The sequence below is a fragment of the Leopardus geoffroyi genome, chromosome A2, assembly GCF_018350155.1.
Source record: "Leopardus geoffroyi isolate Oge1 chromosome A2, O.geoffroyi_Oge1_pat1.0, whole genome shotgun sequence".
Taxonomy (NCBI): Eukaryota; Metazoa; Chordata; class Mammalia; order Carnivora; family Felidae; genus Leopardus; species Leopardus geoffroyi.
The window spans coordinates 140,139,194-140,161,709 of record NC_059331.1 but is presented as its reverse complement, the minus strand read 5'-3'; the positions used below and the strand labels follow the sequence as shown (position 1 = coordinate 140,161,709).

Sequence of the window (22,516 nt, the reverse complement as noted above, 5' to 3'; positions counted from 1 at the left end):
CATTCCAACCCAACACCCTCAGGAGAACAGAGAGCACAAGGCAAACCCCTAAGTGTTTATATACTCCCTGAGCTGTACTGAGAAAGTTCACAGGAAGCGGTTAAAGACACACCAACTAAACCCAGCATTTAACTGGATTTCTTTGGAATCTTGCTGTTTTGTGCAATTAACAGCCAGACGGAAAATATATCATTATTAGTCAATCCTGATTTTAATAGAGTTTGATTTCTAAGGCAGCCCTTCTACCACATATGTCTCGTAGAAATCTCACAAAGACAGCCTTCCTGTAGGAACTGTATGGCTGGGCTGGTTGATCCCGGTGGTGCAGATGCTGTTCACTGCCATGTAAGCACATAAAAGTCCCCACTGTATTATGCCTCCCCAAGGACTATTTGGGGTAGAGAGGAACTCAAGGAGACACTGTCCGCTATTGTTAAAATGGAGGCAAAGAATGTTGTGAAATGCATGCAACAGCCAACCGGTCCTTATGTAGAATTTACACGGTTACAACCCAGGCTTGGTTCTCCCCAGAGATGGTGAGGCACACAGGCTGCCAGATGCTGCAATGGGGAACCTTTTGCCCTAAAACCATCCACCAGTAGGCTTCCCTGAGTGTCATTTTATCTAACCCTCCATTTCTGCCCTCCTGAGATCAGCTCCTGTGCCACCTTGTAAATGAAGCTTACCTAACGTCCTCCAGTTAAAAGCCGTGCTTTCCCTCCTCCTGTTTCAGTTACACTGTTTTCCCATCTTTGCTGGACCTTAAAACTTTCTGCCTGTCTCTTCCACTAGTTTGTGTGTTCTTGAAAGGAAAGGTCTGAGACTCCTATTGTCTGCATTTTGCACATTAGGTACTCAATAATAACAGAATGACATTTATTGAATACTTATATGCTGAGCACATTACTTATTTAATACTTACAACTGTCTACTGGTAATGAACATGGGCTTTGGAGCCAGACCACCTATGTTCAAAGCGTCCTTCCTCTGCTGTCAGCCAAACGACCTTAAAGCAGATGGGATTTTAATGCAGGTTGTCTGATTTACAGCTTCAAATCTGTTCTGCCTCAGTAGGTATCTTTAAATTGAATTAGACCCATTCACTGGTAACCAAACTCATTATTACTCCTTATCCCTAAACAATCCTAAGGCTACGCCCATTACCCTGTGACTTACACATTTCTAGACCTATATAATGGATAGTTTTAGCTAATCATATCAATAATATTAGTTCTTTGCATTTCTTTAGTATTTTACTGTTTTTACAGTTCCTGCACATAAAATATCTCAAATGATCTTCACTGATCCTTCTAAGATGGACATGATGGCTGCCGTTTTCTTTCCCTCTCTGACTGATGAGTCTAAAGCTAGAGAAGCTCATGGCTTGACTGTTGTCGTGTAGCCAGAGATTGGCGTGGCTACAACTTGAACTAAGATCTTCTAAATCCATCCACAGGCGTCTTGCCTCTACCTTGCCTTGTCCCTCAGCACCACCCATGTGTGTCCACGTATACCCACTCGAGGGTACCAAGAACCAGGTGCCGTGCTAGAGCCTTCACTGGCTCAGGTTGTCCGGTAACCATAGCAATTGTCGCTCTGCTCTCCTCATGGCAAATGAGATCACCTGGCACACACTGGCTCTCTCAAGATTGGAGTTAGAAGAGATGAAGCATTTTCCACAGAGGGCCATTAAGTTTGGAATTCCCTTCCCCTGGTTTGACATAACCCTGGAGTATTGGTCTTCTGGGTCTTTGCAAACCACATCAAGTTGAGTTAGCCAACTGTGACTGGTAAGAAATCCTAATGGGCAGGAAGAAAGTGCTAAATTGACTTTTAGTAGTTGTGAGCAATTTGTAATTTTGTGTTTTTTGCTGTCTGTATCCCTTAGGATAACTAACAAACCATACATAATTTTCATTCTTTAAAAATAAAATTTTAGTCAGCAGTTTGCATGATTTTGTTTCTGTGTTCTTACATCATGTCGCACATGATGTGATGGGGAAACCTATAGGGAAGTTTTTGTTTCTTTTGCATAAACTATTTTGCAGTAATTGACCAGCCATAGAGAAAAGATTATCTCCTGTGCACTCTCAGTGAGTTCTCTGGTCACCAGAGACCAATAAGCTATGTCCCTAGAACTATTATCACTTTGTTGAAGAAGCTGCTATGTGAACAAAAACCAGCCTTCGTTAATTTCCCTTTTCGTATTTAAAAAACCTTGTCAGTATTTTCCCTTTGGGAGTTTATAATTTGTCAATAGTGCATATTATTTTAGTTCTAAAAAGGAAAGTTGCAGAGCAGTATATTCTTAACTAATTTCTTTATCTTCTTGCCAGATTTTAATGTTGCCACTCGCTGAAATGTAATTTCCTATATTTGTAATCATATTATGGTGTATACGTCTTTTCACTTCATAGAAATATAAAATTTTAGAAATGTACAACACTTGTCAGGCAAATTTAATTTGTCACACACACACACACACACACACACACACACACACACACACACACACACTTTAACTGATGGGGGAACTGATTGATGCAGTAGTTGGCCTGAGCCCACAGAGTAGTCAGTATAGGAATCAGGCTATAGAAGCTCAGTCTAGTACTCTTTACCTTGCTGCCTGCAGTGTGTTTATCTGTTCTAGCTCTCCAATGGCTTTGTAAGCTTCTGAAAGCAGGTTTGATCCTTGTATGTCCCAATTAGAACTGCTTGGTTAATGCCTGTTAATTGATATCAGACTTGATTGCAGTGTTACAAGAGCCTCAGAGGTTTCACATGTCTTTTGTTATCTGGTCTTTATTCATCCTCTTCTATAGATAGAAAAAGTTGGGGAATGGTCAAGTGATTTACGATAGAAAAGAATTTGATTAAACGTCACCATCATTGCTTCTACACACCTATATTAAAGTTGAAAGTTGTTTTAAGGAACAGTCTAAGGAATTTCAAGTTATTTATTAATGGTTTAAATTATCTCACATGTATAGTGACCAGACTGCTATTACATGTTATTCTTTGTTGTTAAAAAACAAAAACAAACCTTGTGTATTATTTCCAGCAATGGAAAAGGACCTTTGAGCCCATCTTCAAAATGAAAGAGTAAATGTAACAAGTCAACACCACCGCTTCGATGTGCATTTTTGTGCCGTGGGAGAAGTTGGTCTTGGGATTGTTTGCCCTGTTATTATTTTGAAATATTCTAGATACTCATTGTAAACAATTACAGTTTGTTTCAGTGTTGGAAGGGGTGTTGTCTAAGCTGTCAAGATATGATGAAGGCACTTTCTTTTCATCCATCCTGTCATTCACTGTAAGTATTTGAGTTCTCTTCTGTCTTTTGACTGTTGTCACAGTACTTATCTAACAGTTCAGAAAATAATTCTTATAATTATCTCTTTTCCACTTAAGGTGAAAGCAGCTGCAAAATATGTTGATGTTCCAGTAAGTATTTTTCCATTTGTTTTTAAAAAAGAAAAAAAAAATATATATGTATGTATGTATGTATGTACATGGCACCTGGATGGCTCAGTCAGTTAAGCATCTGACTCTTGGTTTTGGCTCAGGTCATGACCTCATGGTTTCATGGCTCAGATCATGACCTCATGGTCTCGTGGGTTCAGGCCCCAGGTCGGGCTCCATGCTGACAGTAGAGAGCCTGCTTTGGATTCTGTCTCCCTCTCTCTGCCCCTCCCCAACTCACACTGTCTCTGTCTCTCTCAGAAAACTGTGTATATGTGTGTTACATGTATTACATGTGTGTGTATACATATATACACACACATATATAATTTTTTTAAATAATTTTGGTTTCCCACAGGTTTATTTCAAATCTTCAAAACAGTAAGTGCCAATTCCTAAGGGAGCAGTTTATTTTCCTTAAGCAAGTGCTAGCCCTCATGGCAAGGCTTGACATGGTTATTTCAGTGTATATTGTCCATTTTAACTTGGGAACTCTTTTGGAGGTCAAGTCATTGTGAGAACATGTCAGTTGCAGAGGGTAGTTACATACTCTAGGATGGGATAGAAAGTGCCTCATTCTTTTTGTAGAAAAATGCTCACTCTCTCTTCCCTTTATGTAAAAACTGTAATAGGTTTCTTATAGGAATCAAAGTAACAATAATGATGGACCAGTTAAAGAACTAGTTTTCTAAACACAAAAGTATTATAAATCAGTTTTCACTTATTTTAACATTTGGTTTTTCACAAAATTCTTGGGAAATAATTTGTAACCTATAAATCTGTTCAAAGATTAAGATACCATGAGCTGCAATTAGAAAATTCACATGATAGGGGTGCCTGGTGACTCAGTCAGTAAAGAGTCTGATTCTTGACGTCATCTCAGGGTCTTGATCTCAGGATTGTGAGTTCAAACCTCATATTGGGCTCCATGCTGGGTGTGATGCCTACATTAAAAAAAAAAAATTCATGATAAATATAATCAAGTTAGTGCAGCATTTTTAAGTTGATAATCCTGACAAATTAGTTTTTGCCTTCATCCTACTATCACGTATATGATCAAGGCCTAATATGTTCTGTTTGATATATGTATTGGCATACGTATCACTTTTCAAAGAATTTGAACACAATGGAAATAAAGTTTACAAATTAAAACTAAATGGAAACGGAATAGAAGTCATCTTTGCTTAAGATTGTGCTTGGGCAGCACCACATCTAGATTGTCATTATGAATGTTAGTGGTTTGAATCTTTGCAAGCTTTGTATACCAGTAGTAGATAGCTCTTATCTTTAAAATGCAGAACCACATTTTATACTGTGGACTAGATAGTCCCCAGATTTATTGCTGCTATAATTATTATAAATGGATTTTTGTATCATTTTATTTTTTCTTTCATTGTGATAAGTGTACTCTTTAATCCCCACTCCCCTTCGTGCCCCATCCTCCCACCCACCTCCCCTCTGGTAGCCATCAGTTTGTTCTCTGTAGTTAAGAGTATAAATGGTGGGGCCCCTGGGTGACTCAGTCAGCTGGCAGACCTGGAGCCTGCTTTGGCTCTAAGTCTCCCTCTCTCTCTCTCCCCCTCCCCTGCTTGCATGCTCGCTCTCTCACTCTCGTTCTCTCTCTCTCTCAAATATAAATAAACGTTTTTTAAAAATTTAAAAAGAGTATAAACGGATACTTTAAATGAAAAGGCCATGGACTTTCCTGCCTTTGCATGGGGTTTCTTTGTAACAAGGCTTTTTTAATCTTACAAATGATTCCCAAAGAAGTCTTGATATACTCCGTGTCTTGTACATAGAATCAGAAAATCAGCACTGGGCAATAAGCAGAAATAATCACATGTAGGGTCTTGCAAAGTGACAGCACGAAAGAGAGGATGGGAAAATTAAGGACAATAGTTTATATTTCCTATCTTAGAAAAAGACAAGGAATCATAGGAACACATGAAATTCATTGGCATTCCTAGCACATATTTTATAATACAGTTTTGTTTTTATTTTGAATCATAAATGGAACGGGAAACAATAATTATTTTCGTTCTTAGGGCTTCTGAAGTTCTTAACCTGACCCTGCCCTAGATCTGTTAGACTTTGCAGAGCTTCAGAGTTGAAAGATACAGAAAGAGGTTTATTCATTTTCCTTCTAGGTGCCGAAAGCCCTTCCCCCAATATCCCTCACAAAAATTCATTCAGTCTCTTTTAATTTTTTCAGTGATTGCAGCCTCCTCTCACGTTTAATGAGTTGAAATTCTGTACCTCTATGAATTCTACCTTGGTTCTAATCCCTCTTCTGCATGATAGCCCTTCAAATATCTGATGATAATTAATCATGCCTCCTCTTCCCAAAGGGTGTGGTGGCTATTCAAAGGGATATACTGTCTGGGAAATTCTTACTTTCTATATTACACAAGCTCAGTTTCTTCACTGAACTCACTAATTAAATATTTATGTAACACTAAATGCTAGGCGCTGGGCTTACATGATAAAAATATACACTGCCTGCCCACAAGCTGTTCAGTGTCCAGGATGAAAGAGATAGGGAAACAGACATAGCATGAAAACAGCTACAACTGTAGATGAATTCCAGCTTACCAGCGCCATTATTAAATCAAGTTGTCCCCCCACACTCTCCCCTCCTAGCAGAGCATACTAAACCATAGACATAGTCTGGCCTTGGCAGATTATTACTGATGCCTGTGAATATTAACTTCAAAAGCTGTAAGTTGCTGTTGACTGTTACTGTTTTTTATGCTAAAACACCAGCAGATATGCCTCCCTGAAGCATTCTTTTTAGAAGAACCTCACAAGAAAAAAGAACAGTGGTTCACCTTTCACAAAAACTAACTCAAGACTGTCCAAAAACCTACCAGTAAAACGCAAATTATGAAACTGAGAAAACATAAGAGAAAATATATGTGGTCTTGGGTTTGGTGATGATGTTTTAGGTACACTACCAAAACCTCCATGACAGAAAAACAGTGTCCATTGGACTTAATAATTAACTGTTCTGCACAGTTAAAAGAATGAAAAGACAAGCCAGAGACACACGTTTGGTAAATAACTTGTGTCTAAAATGTACGAAGAACTCTCAACAATAAAAAAATTTTTTTAAATGGCAAAAGATCAGAATGGATACTATACCAAAGACTTACAGATACCAAATAAGCACATGAAAAGATGCTCAGCATCATTTATTGGTAGGGAAATGCACACTAAAATAATGTGATACCACTGCACACCCGTTAGTGTGGCTAAAATTTAAATTTAAGAAAAGCTGACAATGGCAAGATACTGACAGGGCTTTCAGACCACGGGGACTGTCATTCATTGCTGGTGTAAAAGTAGTATGGTCCGGCCACTTTGGAAGACTGACAGTTTCTTACAAAGCTAAAGAGTCTTACCTGCAACCCACCGTTTGCACTTCTAGGTATTTATCCAACAGATTTGAAAACGTGCATTCACACCAAAACCTGCACATGAATGTTCATAGCAACCTTATTCATAATCACCAAACATTGTAAGCAACCAAAATATCCTTCAATAGACAAAGGCAGCAATTAGAATACTAGCCAGCAAAAAAAAAAAAAAAAAAAAAAAAAAGAAAGAAAAAGAAAAATTGGCTGGTAGGCCACATAAAGACATGGATGAACCTTAAAGGCATAGTGCCAAGTGCAAGAAGCCAGTCTGAGAAGGCTACACACTATATGATTCTATTTATATCACCTTATAGTAAAAGCAAAACTATAAAGATTATAAGGCAGATTAATGGTTGCCATAAGTTCAAGGTCAGCGAAGTGAGTAGGTGAAGCCCAGGAAACTTTTAGGAGCAGTGGAACTCTTCTGTGTGATACTATAATGGTTACATAATACTAGGTATTTGTCAAAACCTAACTTTATGGAGCAAAGATTGAACCTGAGCATAGGTAAATTTTTAAAAGGACAATTAGGATATCATGAGATCCCAGGAGACTGGTATTTTTAAAAATCTAATTCTATTGCAAATGTGTGGAGCGATCTCACTGAAAAAGATGGAGGAAAAAGTGCTGATTTGAGTCACAAGTTGTGTCTTGAGCTTAATACGGTGCTGGGTACATGCAGAAATATAGATATACACGTATATTTCCTTGGTTTGTTAGCTGGGAGAACCCAGAAGCAATGATACCCCAGTAGCAACAACCGCACCGAGTGCCCAGATCTTAGTATCTAGTCTGCAGTAAAATGAACCAGGACTCTTTGGAGAAATGGCAGATGCTAGGACTGGGGCAGCAAATCTACCAGATGAGCCTGGAGCATCTTACAGTGACAGAAAGTAAAAGAAGTGTGGGAAAGAAAAAACCCACAATTAGAGGATGTGTTAAAGAGACACACGAGGAGCCTGAAGAGCTCCCAAGGGCCTGAGATAGGATAATTTGAGCAACTAAATAAGTTAGGTAGTATTAGATTATAACCCAAAGTATAAAATAAATATCCATTAGTCCATACTCACGCAACTAAATGATTGAGCAAATAAATGCAGAGATAGATAAATCTCCCTCAAGAAGACTTCCCAGTAATTAACATAGATACTTGACTCCCAAGGAGGCAGGGTGAGTCCCTACAACCTGAGGCCATGCATAGTGACTTCCTTCTAAAGAATGCAGTATGAGGGGCGCCTGGGTGGCGCAGTCGGTTAAGCGTCCGACTTCAGCCAGGTCACGATCTCGCCGTCCGTGAGTTCGAGCCCCGCGTCGGGCTCTGGGCTGATGGCTCAGAGCCTGGAGCCTGTTTCCGATTCTGTGTCTCCCTCTCTCTCTGCCCCTCCCCCGTTCATGCTCTGTCTCTCTCTGTCCCAAAAATAAATAAACGTTGAAAAAAAAAAATTAAGAATGCAGTATGAGAAGGGGGTGGGGGATAGATTTATCATGGAGAAACCTGACAAATACTACCTCAGCCCCTTGATTGAGGTCAACAGCAACTGTCATAAATTATGTTGACAGTATTTACTCTTCATAAATACCCTGTGGTCTTCCTGCAAAAAATCCTCTAACTCCAGGCCAATCATGACAGGCATTGTTCCTTTCTCCACAATATTTTTTTCCTAGTTCTTCATTTTCTCATCATCACCTTCTAGGTGGCATTTTTGGGCTTTGTTGTTGGGAAGGTTGGAATAGGACAGACCTTAAGAGTTCACAGAATGATAGGGGCACCCGGATGGCTCAGTCATTTGAGCATCCAGCTCTTGATTTTGGCTCAGGTCATGATCTTATGGTCATGACATAGAACCCTGCATTGAGCAATGGAGTCTGCTTGGGAGTCTCCCTTTTCCCTCTGCCCCTCCCCTGCCCATGCTCTCTCTTTCTGTCTCTCTCTCACTCACTCACTCAAAATAAACATTTTTTAAAAAGTCACAGAATGATAGAACGTTGCAGTAGGACTCATGCAGTTTTTATAACATCCTCGCTCATTTTATAGATAACTAAATTATAGGCTGTATTAGTTATGAAGCATGTTGGTGTGTGTCTGTATGTGTGTGTGTCCACAATGCCTATTGAAAATTGTCTTGTTTCCATTTGCACCCACATTGCATATGACCTCTCTGCTAGACAGTGAGGTGACACAGCTAAAGACACCTGGAGGACATGATAAGGATGACTGTGACCATGAACAACAAGGAAGCAAAGGAGAAACTCCTCATTGATCTGCTTCACAGTGCTGGTGCCTGATCCTTGTTTTCTGTCCTGAGAAATGGAGATGGTTTCTTTTTGTCTTGTCTTCATTAATAATTCTTTCAAATGTTCTCTCTTCTTTATGACACTTGCCAAAGATTTCTAATCTTCCACCTCCCCAAAGTATGGCTTGAATTCAGCTCTATAATATCCAGACTTGCTGTGGAGTCCAAGATTTAGTTCAGATCCCACCCTTTGCATCCTACTAGCTGTCCGACGCCTGGGCTTCCATTTTCCCACCTTCGCGCTGAGGATAATGGATAATTCCTGTGCTGTCTCCCTCATTCGGCTCTTAGGAGGTTCAATGAACATATTAACATAAAAGTTCTTTGTAAAGGTAAAGCACTATTGAAATAAATAGGATTGTTATTGCTTCTACCTGGAGTGATGCTTCCTGTTCTCATACACTACTCTGCAGTTCCCATTGCTTGCTTCAGAACATGATTGTTTTCCAAAAGAAAAATCTTCTGCCTTCCACGGTGAACAAATAAGATCATCTTTCATTTATTTTCCTTTTATTTTAGAATATTAAACACTTCATGTATATCACTGGTGACTTTTAAAGGTATAGTTGCCTAGCTGACTCAGTAGGTAGAGCATGGGACTCTTGATCTTGGAGTCGTGAGCTTGAGCCCCACACTGGGCATAGAGATGACTTAAAATAATGTTTGTTAGTGCCTATTGCTGATGGTTAAAAGTTGAATAAGGATTTTTGTTAATTAAAAATAAAGTTATAGTTGGTCAGTACAACAACCATGGCATTTTCCCTCCTTCCTTCCTTTGCTTCGGATATTTTTTTTATTTCTTAAATGAGGCAGCTTGAATATCAGTGTTTTATGTCCAATTGAGAGCCTGGCAGAACCCAGAGAGTGAAGCACCTGCCCCCTGGGCATATTCACCTGGAGGGAGAGATGCACACTAGAACCAGATTGAAGTCTCACCATTCCAGGAGAAGAGGAGGGTGCCTATTGCCCTTTCTAGATAAGCATTTTGCTTCTCTCATCTTTGTTCCTTTGTTTTTTGTTTTGTTTTTTTCTGGCTGGCTTTTCTTATATAAGGGAAATCCATGGACTGCCTCTGGCTTTGAGCTTCTAACATCCTCAGGTCTCCTTTGAGCCAAAATCTGAAATGTTCCAAATTGGGATTGAGTAAATCAACTCCAGTCAATCTAAATTTTAAAAGCTAAATGAAATGATAGCCACAGCATTTCAATTTCAGGCCTTTGAGTCCTTGTTGTCATTTCTGTGGTTGACGTCATAACAACTGTAGACAGACAAGGGAAAGGTTAGTGACCATTGTTACAAACTGAGATTGAGAACCTTCATCATCATTATAATCATTACTCATGAAAATAAGAGTATAAAGGAATTAGGTGCTACTTATATTGGCGCTTTTCTTGTCTGGTAGTCCTGTATCAGCACCTCTTCCTCTAAACTCTGAGATGTTGGTGATCTTTATTACAGATCGGAAATAACAGGAGAGATTCTAGAAGCCCATAGGCTCAAATGAGCAAGACATAGTAAGATTAAAATTGAGCCCATAAGTCTCAGTTCAAAGTCAACCTGCCTCTTTTCCTTGAGGGTTTCAGGCTAATGTTTTAAACCATTATTCAGTATTCCTTTTAATACTTAAAATAACCTCCTCTTTGGAAAGATATTTTCCCCCAGCAATACAACAAAATATCAAATAACAATATTGTATGTTGGTACATACAAATGCTTAGACCTGTGAATAATATATCACAATGTAGAAGAAATAGTGTGAAGCATTCACATGAATTGAAGAGTGAAAACAATATGACTACAGAAGTTATACAAATATTAATAATAGCAGATTCTGATATACTCTCATAGCATTGTGTTGGGAACCTGCTGCTTACCAACAGGGAGCAAACAGGAGACTCTTGTCCAGAGCAAGAACTCTGGAGACATGGAACCATCTCTGTCTTAGAAATATGGGACTAAAGGAAACATACATACTTAAAACATGCATATTCCATGTCTAAAAGACGTTTTCAAATGGATGCGGGTGCCATTATCTTTAGTTCAGAATTTTCTACTTCCCAATTTGGAGTCAAAGTGTATAATAGTGTTAATTAATGGAATTTTGAATACCACTAAATTTAACAGACAGAAAGGTGACTCTGCCTGCTTCACTGCTTAAAATAACAGTTTGGAGGTTTTCTAAGAAAAATGAAAATTGTTTTATTGTTTTAAAAAGTTAGGTAAACTACTATTAGAAATCTTGAAAACTACATATCGTGACATTTTCATCGTTCACATTTCTTCCCCCCCCCTCTCCTTTTATGAATTATTCCTCTTCCTGGGCTGATGTAATATTTAAGATGGCATAAACCTAGTTTGAAGGGTTAGTTCTGTTTATTTCCTTTTGCTTTTCAATGTGGATACAATATAATTATTCTACTTTGTACAAAATTGGTAAAATATATTTTTTACACCATAATCATTGTAGCGATACTCAAAACCTATTTTTGGAAATATTTGAGAACATATAACTTACTAAACCTACTCCAAATGCTTTTTGAAAACCTTAACTTTAAGAACATTTTCACTCAAATGTAACACTGTAGAAATGGCTGCATGAATGTCAGAATAATGAAAAAATATGTTGAACAGTGAAAGAAAGATATATATTGTTAACAATAGCTGGGATAAGTTGTATGTTTGTAGAATTACTTCCTGTGTTCCCTGATGATCAGTTACAGACCATTTCTGTATCTGAAATGCCAGAGCTGACATAGAAACTGCTCCTACTACAATTTCACACTGAGAACGTGTTCAATTGTTTCAAACCTCACAAGATCCACGCATGCAGATTCTTTTCTTACCCATCAGGGTAGCACAGCCCCACCCTTGATTGTTTCTTCAAGGCAAGCTTTTTTAGGTTATGAGAAGCGCACTTTCACGTTAAGTCAATTATACTGTAGCTTCTGGTTAATCTTTGAGACTAGAATAGTATATTTAAAAATCTGTCTCCTTGTTAAACTGACACCATGACCGGGTTTGCATAGTGTATTGTTAACCTCCTATGGAAGGTTAAGCGGCTTCTTCTGCATCTAAATCCGTTGCTGTGGAAAATGACCGGGGCAGCACTGCACCCACCTACCCATGAATAGGGAGGGTGAAGACTTGCACCTGTGGGATTAGGTAGAGCAGCAGGAAGTAAGAGCATTTGCAGCGTATAATTAACAAGGAATTTTTTTTCTCCTTTTCTAAACGGCATTTTCATCCCACTAGGTTAACTAGTGATTAACGCTTTAAAAAATTTTTGCTGGAGCCTGCACCCTTACTTAAACTCACTCACTCACTGGTGTATTCTGTTACTTATGCCGCCAATGTCAGAGACACGCTCCTCACCATACTATATTTCCCTCCACACTTACTGATTTCTTTATGCTCATGGGGGAATTTTGTGATGTTTGTGTTAACTTTGTTAGCCAAATTTTGTTCTTTTTTGAAACAAATTAGAATTCAGGATTCCTATTTTGATTTAGAGATTACTGCCCTAACAGACAAGATGGAGAAGTTAGTGCTTAGTGAACCAAGGATCTCAGAGGTGTAAATGGTGGAAGGCAAAAAAGTGTTTACTCTAAGTGGTAGTTAATGCGTAGCGTGCTTGCTACCTAGTTTTAATTGTTATTTTCTCATGTTCGTTAAGAAATCTATAATTATCAATATAGAAGAGATTTCTAAGTTTAGCTCTCTAGGGGTGCCTGGGTGGCTCAGTTGGTTAAGCCTCCGACTTCAGCTCAGGTCATGATCTTCCACTCCGTGAGTTCGAGCCCCACATCGGACTCTGTGCTGACAGCTCAGAGCCTGGAGACCGCTTCGGATTCTGTGACTCCTTCTCTCTCTGCCCCTCTGCCTCCTGTGCTCTGTCTCTCTCTCAAAAATAAACATTAAAAACACATTTAAAAAATAAAAAAAAATAAATTTAGCTCTCTAGATTACAATATTCTTGATAAAACCTCATCCATATCCACAGTTTTTGAGGTTTAATAGACCTCTACTTTGATAAGGTTAGTGGACACCCACTTGTACCAATACGTGTAGCAATTTGTTGTCTCTGCCAAGCAGTCACATGCATTCCCATTCATTTACACCCCCAAAAATGAAGCCTTAACAGAGTGTGTTCAGTGTTTTTTTTTTTTTACTTTTTAACAAAATTTCATTTCCTAATAAAAGATAACATCTAATGATGAAATTAGATGCATAACGTGTAATAATGGAATTAGATGTAGTGACTTCCAAAGTATGTAAATTTTACTGCCATAAAACAGAGTCTTTGCACAAAGGAGCACTGAACCAGTGATAATGTCTTCTATCCAAACACATTTGTACTGTAAGTAGAAACTGTTTAAAAGGAAAATTACATCTTTTTCAGCAATTTATCAGAGATAATTACCCTTCATACACTAAAGGAGGGATAAAGAACTATAATTCTAATTGGTAAATGTCACCAACTGTTGCAGTTACTCTTACTTGTGTATATTCTTTTAATGATTATAGTCTCATGCCACAGCTACATGAAAATATACTCACTAGGTGTGAAATTCCCATATGTCACAGTTTCAAGAATAGGTAAACAGCTCAAAGATAAAGAAATAATGCTAATGAGAAATGTAAGAATTCTAGGTTTTGTTTTTCAGGCAAGTGGATCTTAATTTGCCAAAAGGGGAGAAAGTATAATTAAAAAAAAAGAAAGAAAGAAAGAAAGAAAGAAAGAAAGAAAACAAAATACAAAAACACTTAGTTTTGTTGGATTAAACTTTTAAATGAGCTTTATTTCACACTTTCAACCAGAGATTTTTATTTCCTTAGAAAGTTGTAGAACTGTCTCAACCTACAGATTTCAGGATCATATCCCTTGGGTCTGCCAAAGGGAACAGCTTTTAAAATTCTTTTAGGCTTAAACTATAAAGTGTTTTGTTAGTTTCAGATGTTAGAAGATAAACTCCTCCTGGACAGTGTTATATTTTGTCCAATGTTATCTTGAAAGGGATCAAAAAAACAGAAAAAATGACCTTAGAATCTATGGCAAGTGTTTAAAGTCACTCTTCTCCAGTCTTCCTAGCTATAAGTTAGTTTCCAGTGAGCTTGATGGGTCAAGTGATTGACTAGATAAAACTTGTAAGCCTACTTTTCTTTCAAAAGGTAGAAATAAAAATGGGGTTGAGCAGGGTAAGAAATGATGGAGAAAACAAACCTCTCGTTTGTATATTCTGTAACTCTCAGGTTAGCTGAGCTGTGCCCGACTGCTTGGTATTATATATGTCATAGTATTTTGTTTCCAAGCACCTGGCTGAGGTTCAGATGCTGAGCTAACTTTCTATATGCTATCCATTGTACGTAGACCAGTGTTCTGTTGCTGTTTTCATTCTGTGGCAGTATGTTTCCTGGATGTCGTCATTTCTGATGTTTTGACAAAGTTTGAGAAGCGTGGAGAGAAGTACTTATCTTACGGGTTAGCACTCTTCAAGTATTAATAGTAGTAATCTTTGTACAAATTACCCTGCCTCTTCACTGGAAAAACTGATATATAGTTCCCCACCCCTGGCTGCAAAAAAAAAAAAAAAAAAAAAAAAAAGAAAGAAAGAAAGAAAAAGAAACAACCTAGGGTTCTCTTGGTTATCCATGTCATTGTATTTAAACTTTCAAACATGGCTCAAGAGAATTATGCAGAAAAATAGTAAAGGAATGAATTTGATAAGTTGCCTCCCTTAGGTTTGAAACCTATTCCCTACATTGTATATGGATGCTCTTGAAGGAAAGAACAGTGAAAACATTTAAGTATATATATTATAACTGATAACTAACTTTGTCATATTAGGGTTATGTTTGAAGGGATCCTTGAATTTATGTGGCATATGTTTCCCTTCAGGCTAAATAAAAGAGCAGTAAGAGCTTCCTTACCCAGAAGGAACTCGCATTACCCAGAAATAACTTTGTTACCAAAAAAATCAAATTCAGTTTTATTAGTGACATATGCTCATTGCCTATACTGTGCACTGGTGCAGAGATGGGCAATTTTATCATTGTATATAAAATATGCACCCTCCCCCCACCAAAAAAGTGGTAAGAAATTTTTGTCCTTGATTTAAGGAGAGGGGCTGCCATGATACTCAGTTATGCTTTTTTCTTGCAGCAGTAATCATTAAATGAACGATATTCTCTTTCACTTCATTTCCTTGCAAAATTTACTTTGCAAAGTGAGTCTGATGATGGAGGTTATAAGTACATTCTATGAATATGAAATGATACAAGACCAATGGACTTGGGCCTTAGTTCCACCATTTTGTTATTATTAATGCCATATTCTTTATTATTATTTTAGAAAGAGAGCACAAGCAGGAGAGAGGGGCAGAGAGAGAGAGAGAGAATCTTAAGTTGGTTCCATGCTTAGCATGGAGGTGGGAGAAGGGGAGGAGGGCTTGATCCCACAACCTTGGGATCGTGTCTTGAGCTGAAATTAAGAGTCAGGCACTCAACTGACTGAGCCTCCCAGGTGCCCCTTAATGCCATATTCTAATCAGATGAATACCTCAGTACAGATTATGAATCAACCCCAAGTGTAGATCATTCAAATGAGTATTTTTATTAACTAGTCTAGCTATATGAAACACAAAAAAGAACTAAAGATAAGTCTAGAAGGAAAACTCTTTGGAAGCCATTCAGATTTTTGTCCCTTCCTGGTACTGATTTTGTAGACTTTTTAACAAGAAGGAATTATATTAACTGCCCTATCTCCTCTAACATCACAAGACACCAGATGTTGTATACCTTCAGAAAGTTATCTGAATCACACTTTAGACTCTTCTTAGGAGACTGGTTCATTGATATTCTTGTATTTCTAAAATAAAATAAATCTTTGAGGTAGATAAATACGAATGAGTAGAAGCAATGGATAATCCACAAATTTTGGTTTACATTTCACTTTGTAATCCATTAAATTTTTTGCCCAATATCTTCCTAAGAATATTTTATTCAAACTAATAAAATTTACCTTGTATGCCTTGAGCACTGATCGTAGTTGAGGCAGGCAATCCAAGGAAAACTAACATTTTTGTTTTTAATGTGTATGAATAAACCAGCCAGAGATAGTGACAAGTAAATTGTATTGGAAATTAGGAAAGGATTATTGCAAGTGGGGACTTCTTAAAAAAAAATCACTCATTTATACTGCTTGGCATATTAACCGTTCAAGATAGCCATTAAAGAAAAAAGATACCTAGTAGTTTACAGCCACACGTCTCTACTCATTTTCATAATGATGAATACCCGTGACCTCAAGTTACAGACACCAGTAATAAACTTTTATTTATTTTAATTACAGAATTTACTGAAGGTGCTCATTGTTGATTTTGGTCTTGAGCATAATTTACTAATGTAATTTTTGAAATGATATGTGAATTACTTTTTAAGGTTGTGTTTTAATAATGTTTTCACAATTGAGACCTGATATTTTATTCCCCATGCTTTTCCCCTACCACAGAAACCAGGAATGGATCTGGCAGACACCTATATCATGTTTGTTCGGCAAAACCAGGATATTCTTCGAGAAAAGGTCAATGAGGAAATGTATATAGAAAAGCTGTTTGATGTAAGTAACTGCCCTCGCAAGGCTTCCTGGCATCATAGAAATATGTGCAGGGAAAATTGCATTTTGATGATATGTTTGCAAAGCAGACTCCTTTTCTGATCCCCTTTCTTCTATGCGGCTAATACAGTTGATAGTTTTATTCCTCTGACTGTTGACAGAAGGCTTAATTGGCTTCTTTTGTATGTGGAAAGTGTCACTGTTAGAATGGAGGTCTCAAAAACCTTCTAAGGTTAATTTTAACGAGCAGGATGATAACCAGTTTACCATTATGTACAGCATCGGTCCGCTTGCCTTTGTGCATTCCCTCAACAGGATAATGCTGGCATGGAGTTGGCCCCTCCTCGTAAAGTTTTGTGAGTCAACGTCATGCTCCTTAGTTGCACAAAGACATAAGCTTCAGTAAAGCCAAATATCCACCACCAATCTACTGTTATTGAACACTTTCCCCTTGATTTACAGCACTGGCATATGCTAACAGTATCACCCTGCGGTTTTATCAGCACAAAAGTCTTCATTTCCACAAGGCAACTCCTAGAAGTAGGCGGGTGTGGTTTTAGAGAGCTTGATCATTAAGTTTCATTTATCTGGTATCTGTAAAGGAAACTAAGAGAGCAATCCATTTCAATAACAATGTTGTCATTCATTTGTAATTATTTAACAGTCAATTCAAAGGAAATGGTGCTTTTGCTTGTGTTGGAACTTCCCAGAATTCACCACAATGCTGATGCTGAAATGGAATATTTGCTTTGAACTGTATTTATTTATGTACATCTCCCCTGCATTTTGGAAATGATTTTCTGGCAGTTTCATTTAATTATGCAAGTTGCCGCAAATGTTTTCATAACAGCAATTCACGGGCTTCGCGGTGACACTTCAGCTGTGGCAGTTACAGAAGGTCCTGCTACGTCATCATCTCCTTCATGGTCTGTTGTGTCAGTGTTCACTGTTTGTCAGATCCGGTGGTCAACATGAGTCTCCTCTTTCATATTTTATGCTTCTAGCCTCTACCCAGGCTGTTTTACAATAAAAGTATCATCTGTTTTAATAAGCTAAGTGTTAATATGTGTGAAAAGAATGATTTCCTAAAAGCTTTGATGCCCTGCAGGGGTAGAAAAATTATCATCTATCCAGCTGGCTCTTTTACAAAATACTGGAACCATATTAGCAACTTCTGCTTCCATTTGGTATTGCTCTGAATTTACAAGCATATGTTTTACTTCCAAATTCTCTTTTACCTTTTTTGCTTATGTGGTAATTTTCACAAATGTTGAACAGAATAGGGAAATTGGATTGATGTTATTTCCTTTATGTTTATTCTTAGTATAGCTGAAGCATGTTTTCTATGATGAGAAAAGATAGAATCATCTGGAAATAGGCCATTATAGGTAGGGAGGTAGGGGTGTGTGTGTGTGTGTGTGTGTGTGTGTGTGCGTGTGTGTGCGCGCGCGCTTAACATCTTCAACTTTTTGTCTTGGTGACCTATTTACTACAAAGCCAGCCATCAGTTCATAACAGAGGTAGAATTTTTTCGCTATAAAGATATTCCCTACTTCATCTCTCTCACATTCACCAAACTTTCTTTGAAGACTTTTTGTGTGACAACAATAACCAACAGAGCTGACTGAAGTAGAGTCAACATTAAAAGGGCCAACATTAAAATTATGTCTAGTTTAGGGGGCACCTGGCTGGCTCCATCGGTAGAGCACATGACTCTTGATCTTAGGATCATGAGTTCAAGCTCCACATTGGGCATAGAGCTTTCTTTAAAAAATGTAAAAGTATGTCTAGGTTAATTGCCCTGGTTATGTACACTTTCCTTTGATACCTAAGCATCTGACATGGCGGTAAGTTTGCTTCTGAAAAGAACTCTTGACAAGCAACCGTTCTGTTTTGGTTGTGAAGGTTTTGTCATTTTGCGTATCCCCAGTAGAACAGTGGACTTGTTACTTGTGAAATAGTTATAATGTCCTTAAACATTCTAATATTTTTAAATTGCACATTTTTATTACTGTAATTAAAAATAAAAAGTAGACCCTAATTCTATTGATATGTCATCAAGAATAACATGTATGAGGGGTACTAAGAGCCCCTAATTAGCCAAGACTGAATTTGCCTCAATTATAGTTAGTAAATGAGAGGTTATCAAGTATGTGTTGAAAGGTAAAACAGAATGTGTATCTTAAGCAACAGATCATTACTGAGAGACATTATATAATTATTGGAAATCCTCTTGGCTGGAACTTAAAATAATATTGTTAGATGTCAAGAAACAGTTGAAAATAATGACCCTATAAATACTGTTGGCAACCTTAGTCTATTACAGATAAAAGATTGAAGAGAACAATTTTATTCAGGCATCACGACAAACTTTTGCTATTTCAATTAAAATAAGAAGTAAATAGAAGGAAAGGAAAGGAGAGGGAAGGGAAGAAAGGAGAGGAGAGGAAAGGGGAGGAGAGGAGTGGGGGGAGGAGAAGGGGGGAGAGGGGAGGGGAAGAGACAGAGACCCCTAACTTCAGACACAGAGGAAAATGTGCATATACACATACATGCACACGCACTGCAGTGAATCAATACTTGTGGTTTAACCAACCCGGGTAAGGGTATAGGGCATCCAGCTTCTGGTCATTCAGTATGAAAACTTCACTCCTTAAGAAGGATATTCTTTTGACCCAAACGAGATTCGCTTCATTTTGGAAATCCCACAAATTACAATATTTTTATATAAAACAATTATTCCGAAGACATACTTTCATCCTGCCTTCGATGCCGACACTTTAAAAAAGAACTCGTGTGTTTTACTAAGTAATCTTTTTCTGCATGATGCTCTGCTCACAGAAAAGACTATTGAAAGTTCTGTGAAACTTTCCCTGAGAATAGTAATTACCTGTATTTCTGACCTCAGAAACCTTTTGATCAATTAAGCATCTTAATGGCTCATGATATTTGTGGTGAAATACTTTAGGGTTCTATTTACATAATTGTACCAGTGCCTAAGGCCAAATAATGACCATTACCCTAGATTTGTGTCCATCGCTTTGCATGCATCTACAAACAAAAACGGTACCTCCTACGGTCATCCATGTACAACTCGTGAAGCCATAAGCCATGGTCCAGTTTCCTGAGCATCTTGCACTGCAATTATTATTGTTCTAGCCTCCATGGAAAGGGATTTTGTTCCCTTAACTTCAGAGTCTTAAAGACAGGAATGATTAAAACTTGTATTACCTTCAAGACCCTAAATATAGGATGACCTTTAGACTTTTACATTAAATTTTAAAATATTAAAGCCAAATGTACCCTTGAAAGATCAAAAAGAGATCATATTAGGACAAAGAACCAAGACATTCTACTTCAGTCCATAAGTAGTTAAACTTCTGAAACATTTTCTGCATAACACAGAAATAATTTTTCAAAAGTATAAATAAACAATGGCAGATCCATGCTGCTAACAGAAGGCACTGAGTTTGTTTTAAGGTATATCCCTAATCTTCTCAAATTATCAAAATAATAATACTGGCCCTAGCTGTCATCACTAGCATTCCCAGGGCACCTCCATGTACCAGGAAATGTGCTACGTGCTTTACCTATATCATTTCTAACCTGCTGAGCTAGATGCCATCATCTCCATTTGTGCTGATTTTCAGGTTAAGGAATCTCCCACTCATAGAAGATAAGTGACTTGTGAATTGTTGAATCAGACTTTGAAATTGTGTCTCTCCAGTTTCAAAGTCTCTGCTATCTCCACCATAAAGTCTATGCTATCTCCACCATACTTTAGACTTACAAAACCTGAAATGGTAACACAGTACCATGGGAGAGGCCTGGACCAGGAATCCAGATCTCTGAGTTCCAGCCACGGTTCTGCCATTGATTGTCAGAGTGAGTGTCAAGAAGTTATGTCACCTGCCTAAGACTCAGTATAGTTAGTACATACAAACTGAAGAAATTGGTCCAGAACTCCAGACGGTTTCTGAAATATCTTCCAGATTTTAAAACAACTAAATTAAATTAGTTTCAAGTATGTTAGCAGTGATGACAAAAATTACCGGATTGGTTGGATGCTAAGCCTTGCACCCCAGAGTAGCAGTTCTTAAGGTGTTTTGTTTTGTTTTGTTTTGTTTTGTCATGGCCAAGTGAAAGCAGGTATCCCACCCAAGAATCAACAGCAAGTGCAATAGATAAAGAAAAAAAGAGATTCTGTATAAAAGAATAGCTGTACCATGACATTCCGTGTATCTACCACCAGGGCTCTGAACCCCTTTAGAAAAATAGTTGGAACTCATCCATTCCATATTCATGCAAAATCTTTCTGAGCGACCAGAGTATTTTAAACAGAGACTGTCTCTTTCTCTCAAGCCGTCATCATTACACATGCTGAGTTTAAAATCTCCATGTTAGGGGCGCCTGGGTGGCTCAATCAGTTAAGCGGCCGACTTCGGCTCAGGTCGTGATCTCTCAGTCCGTGAGTTCGAGCCCCGTGTCGGGCTCTGTGCTGACAGCTCAGAGCCTGGAGTCTGTTTCAGATTCGGTGTCTCCCTCTCTCTGACCCTCCCCCGTTCATGCTCTGTCTCTCTCTGCCAAAAAAATAAAAATAAGAAAAATAAAAAAATAAAATCTCCATGTTAAATTTACATTTTCAATTTAGAAAAAATGTGCCTTATCTGGGTAAGAAAAATCTTAAAGTTCTCCTGTAGTGAGAGAGGTCATGGATGCGCCAAATGGTTTTTCAGCTTTCTATGCAATCTCTCTTACCCTAGTGTGTTTTTTTCTTACATATTAAACACCATTGTCAGCAACCTTTTTAAAGTTTTTATCAAATCGAAACCATCTACAATTGTCTAATCCCGATATAGAAGTATGACAAAGATCTTCTAATTCTTAAGACCCATTTTTAAATGTCTACTGTGATGTTTCTTCCCACACACTCAGGCTTCAGGACACGCAGTGCTAGCCACAGGTTCCCGTGTGTCGGGAGAGAGGCTGGGTAGTTCCCGCGAGACTCTGGTTTGGACAGTGGTGGTGTTTCCAGAGTCAAAACTGACCTGTGCAGTAATTGCCCAAGAGCACGCGCTGTGGTCCTTTCCTAATGTCCAAGAATATTACAACCTGGAGGTAGTTAGGGGTTGACTGAAATACATCTTATTGTCCAGGATGCACACTAAACCCACCTACCTCTTTAAATCTTTGTATATTTATTGGGCATTGCCCTTCTTGAGTCCCTTTGAAACAATTTCATTTCAGCTCTCATGTTGCTGAAGACACATCAGGGTGCAGTATTTAATTGGTAAATCATGCAGATTAAATGTTCTCATGTGTTATAAACTGATTAAATATTTAATTGTTGAGGAGTTTCATCTCAATGAGATTTTTTTCAAATATTGTGGTGATGTCTTATAAAATTAAAAGTAATTCTTTAAATGATAGTTAATCAGTTATATTCATCCAAATAGTTTTTTATAAAGGATTAATTTCTCAGGACTTTTCCTTGAAAAGAATTCTTTTCAGTAAAGCAACTCTACATTAAACACTGTAAGTAAAACTGACCTACACTATCTACGTGAATTCGGTAGCCATCCTAAGATACGATAACATACAAAGAAAAAGAAAACTGAACCTATGACAAGAGACTATATTTCTCAAAATAAAAGTCATTTTCCATTTCTGTGCTCTCGTCTCTGACTCTGAAATAAGAAAGGGCAGAAATGCTCAGAATTTTTGAATGCAGT

The 22,516-nt window shown here is 37.9% G+C and overlaps 1 protein-coding gene across 21 annotated transcripts in view; it reads left to right on the top strand.

Annotated features, from left to right (window-relative positions):
• CADPS2 (calcium dependent secretion activator 2) overlaps nt 1-22,516 on the top strand; it is a 547,933-nt gene that overhangs the window by 505,448 nt on the left and 19,969 nt on the right. For 20 of the 21 annotated variants that reach the window (XM_045495470.1, XM_045495468.1, XM_045495459.1 and 17 more), the window contains 3 exons: nt 3,230-3,313; nt 3,412-3,444; nt 16,680-16,787. In XM_045495470.1, the coding sequence (XP_045351426.1) occupies nt 3,230-3,313; nt 3,412-3,444; nt 16,680-16,787 (225 nt within the window). Of the gene's footprint in view, nt 1-3,229; nt 3,314-3,411; nt 3,445-16,679; nt 16,788-17,448; nt 17,841-22,516 lie in introns of those variants that run through there. The other variant, XM_045495465.1, reaches the window with a different exon arrangement.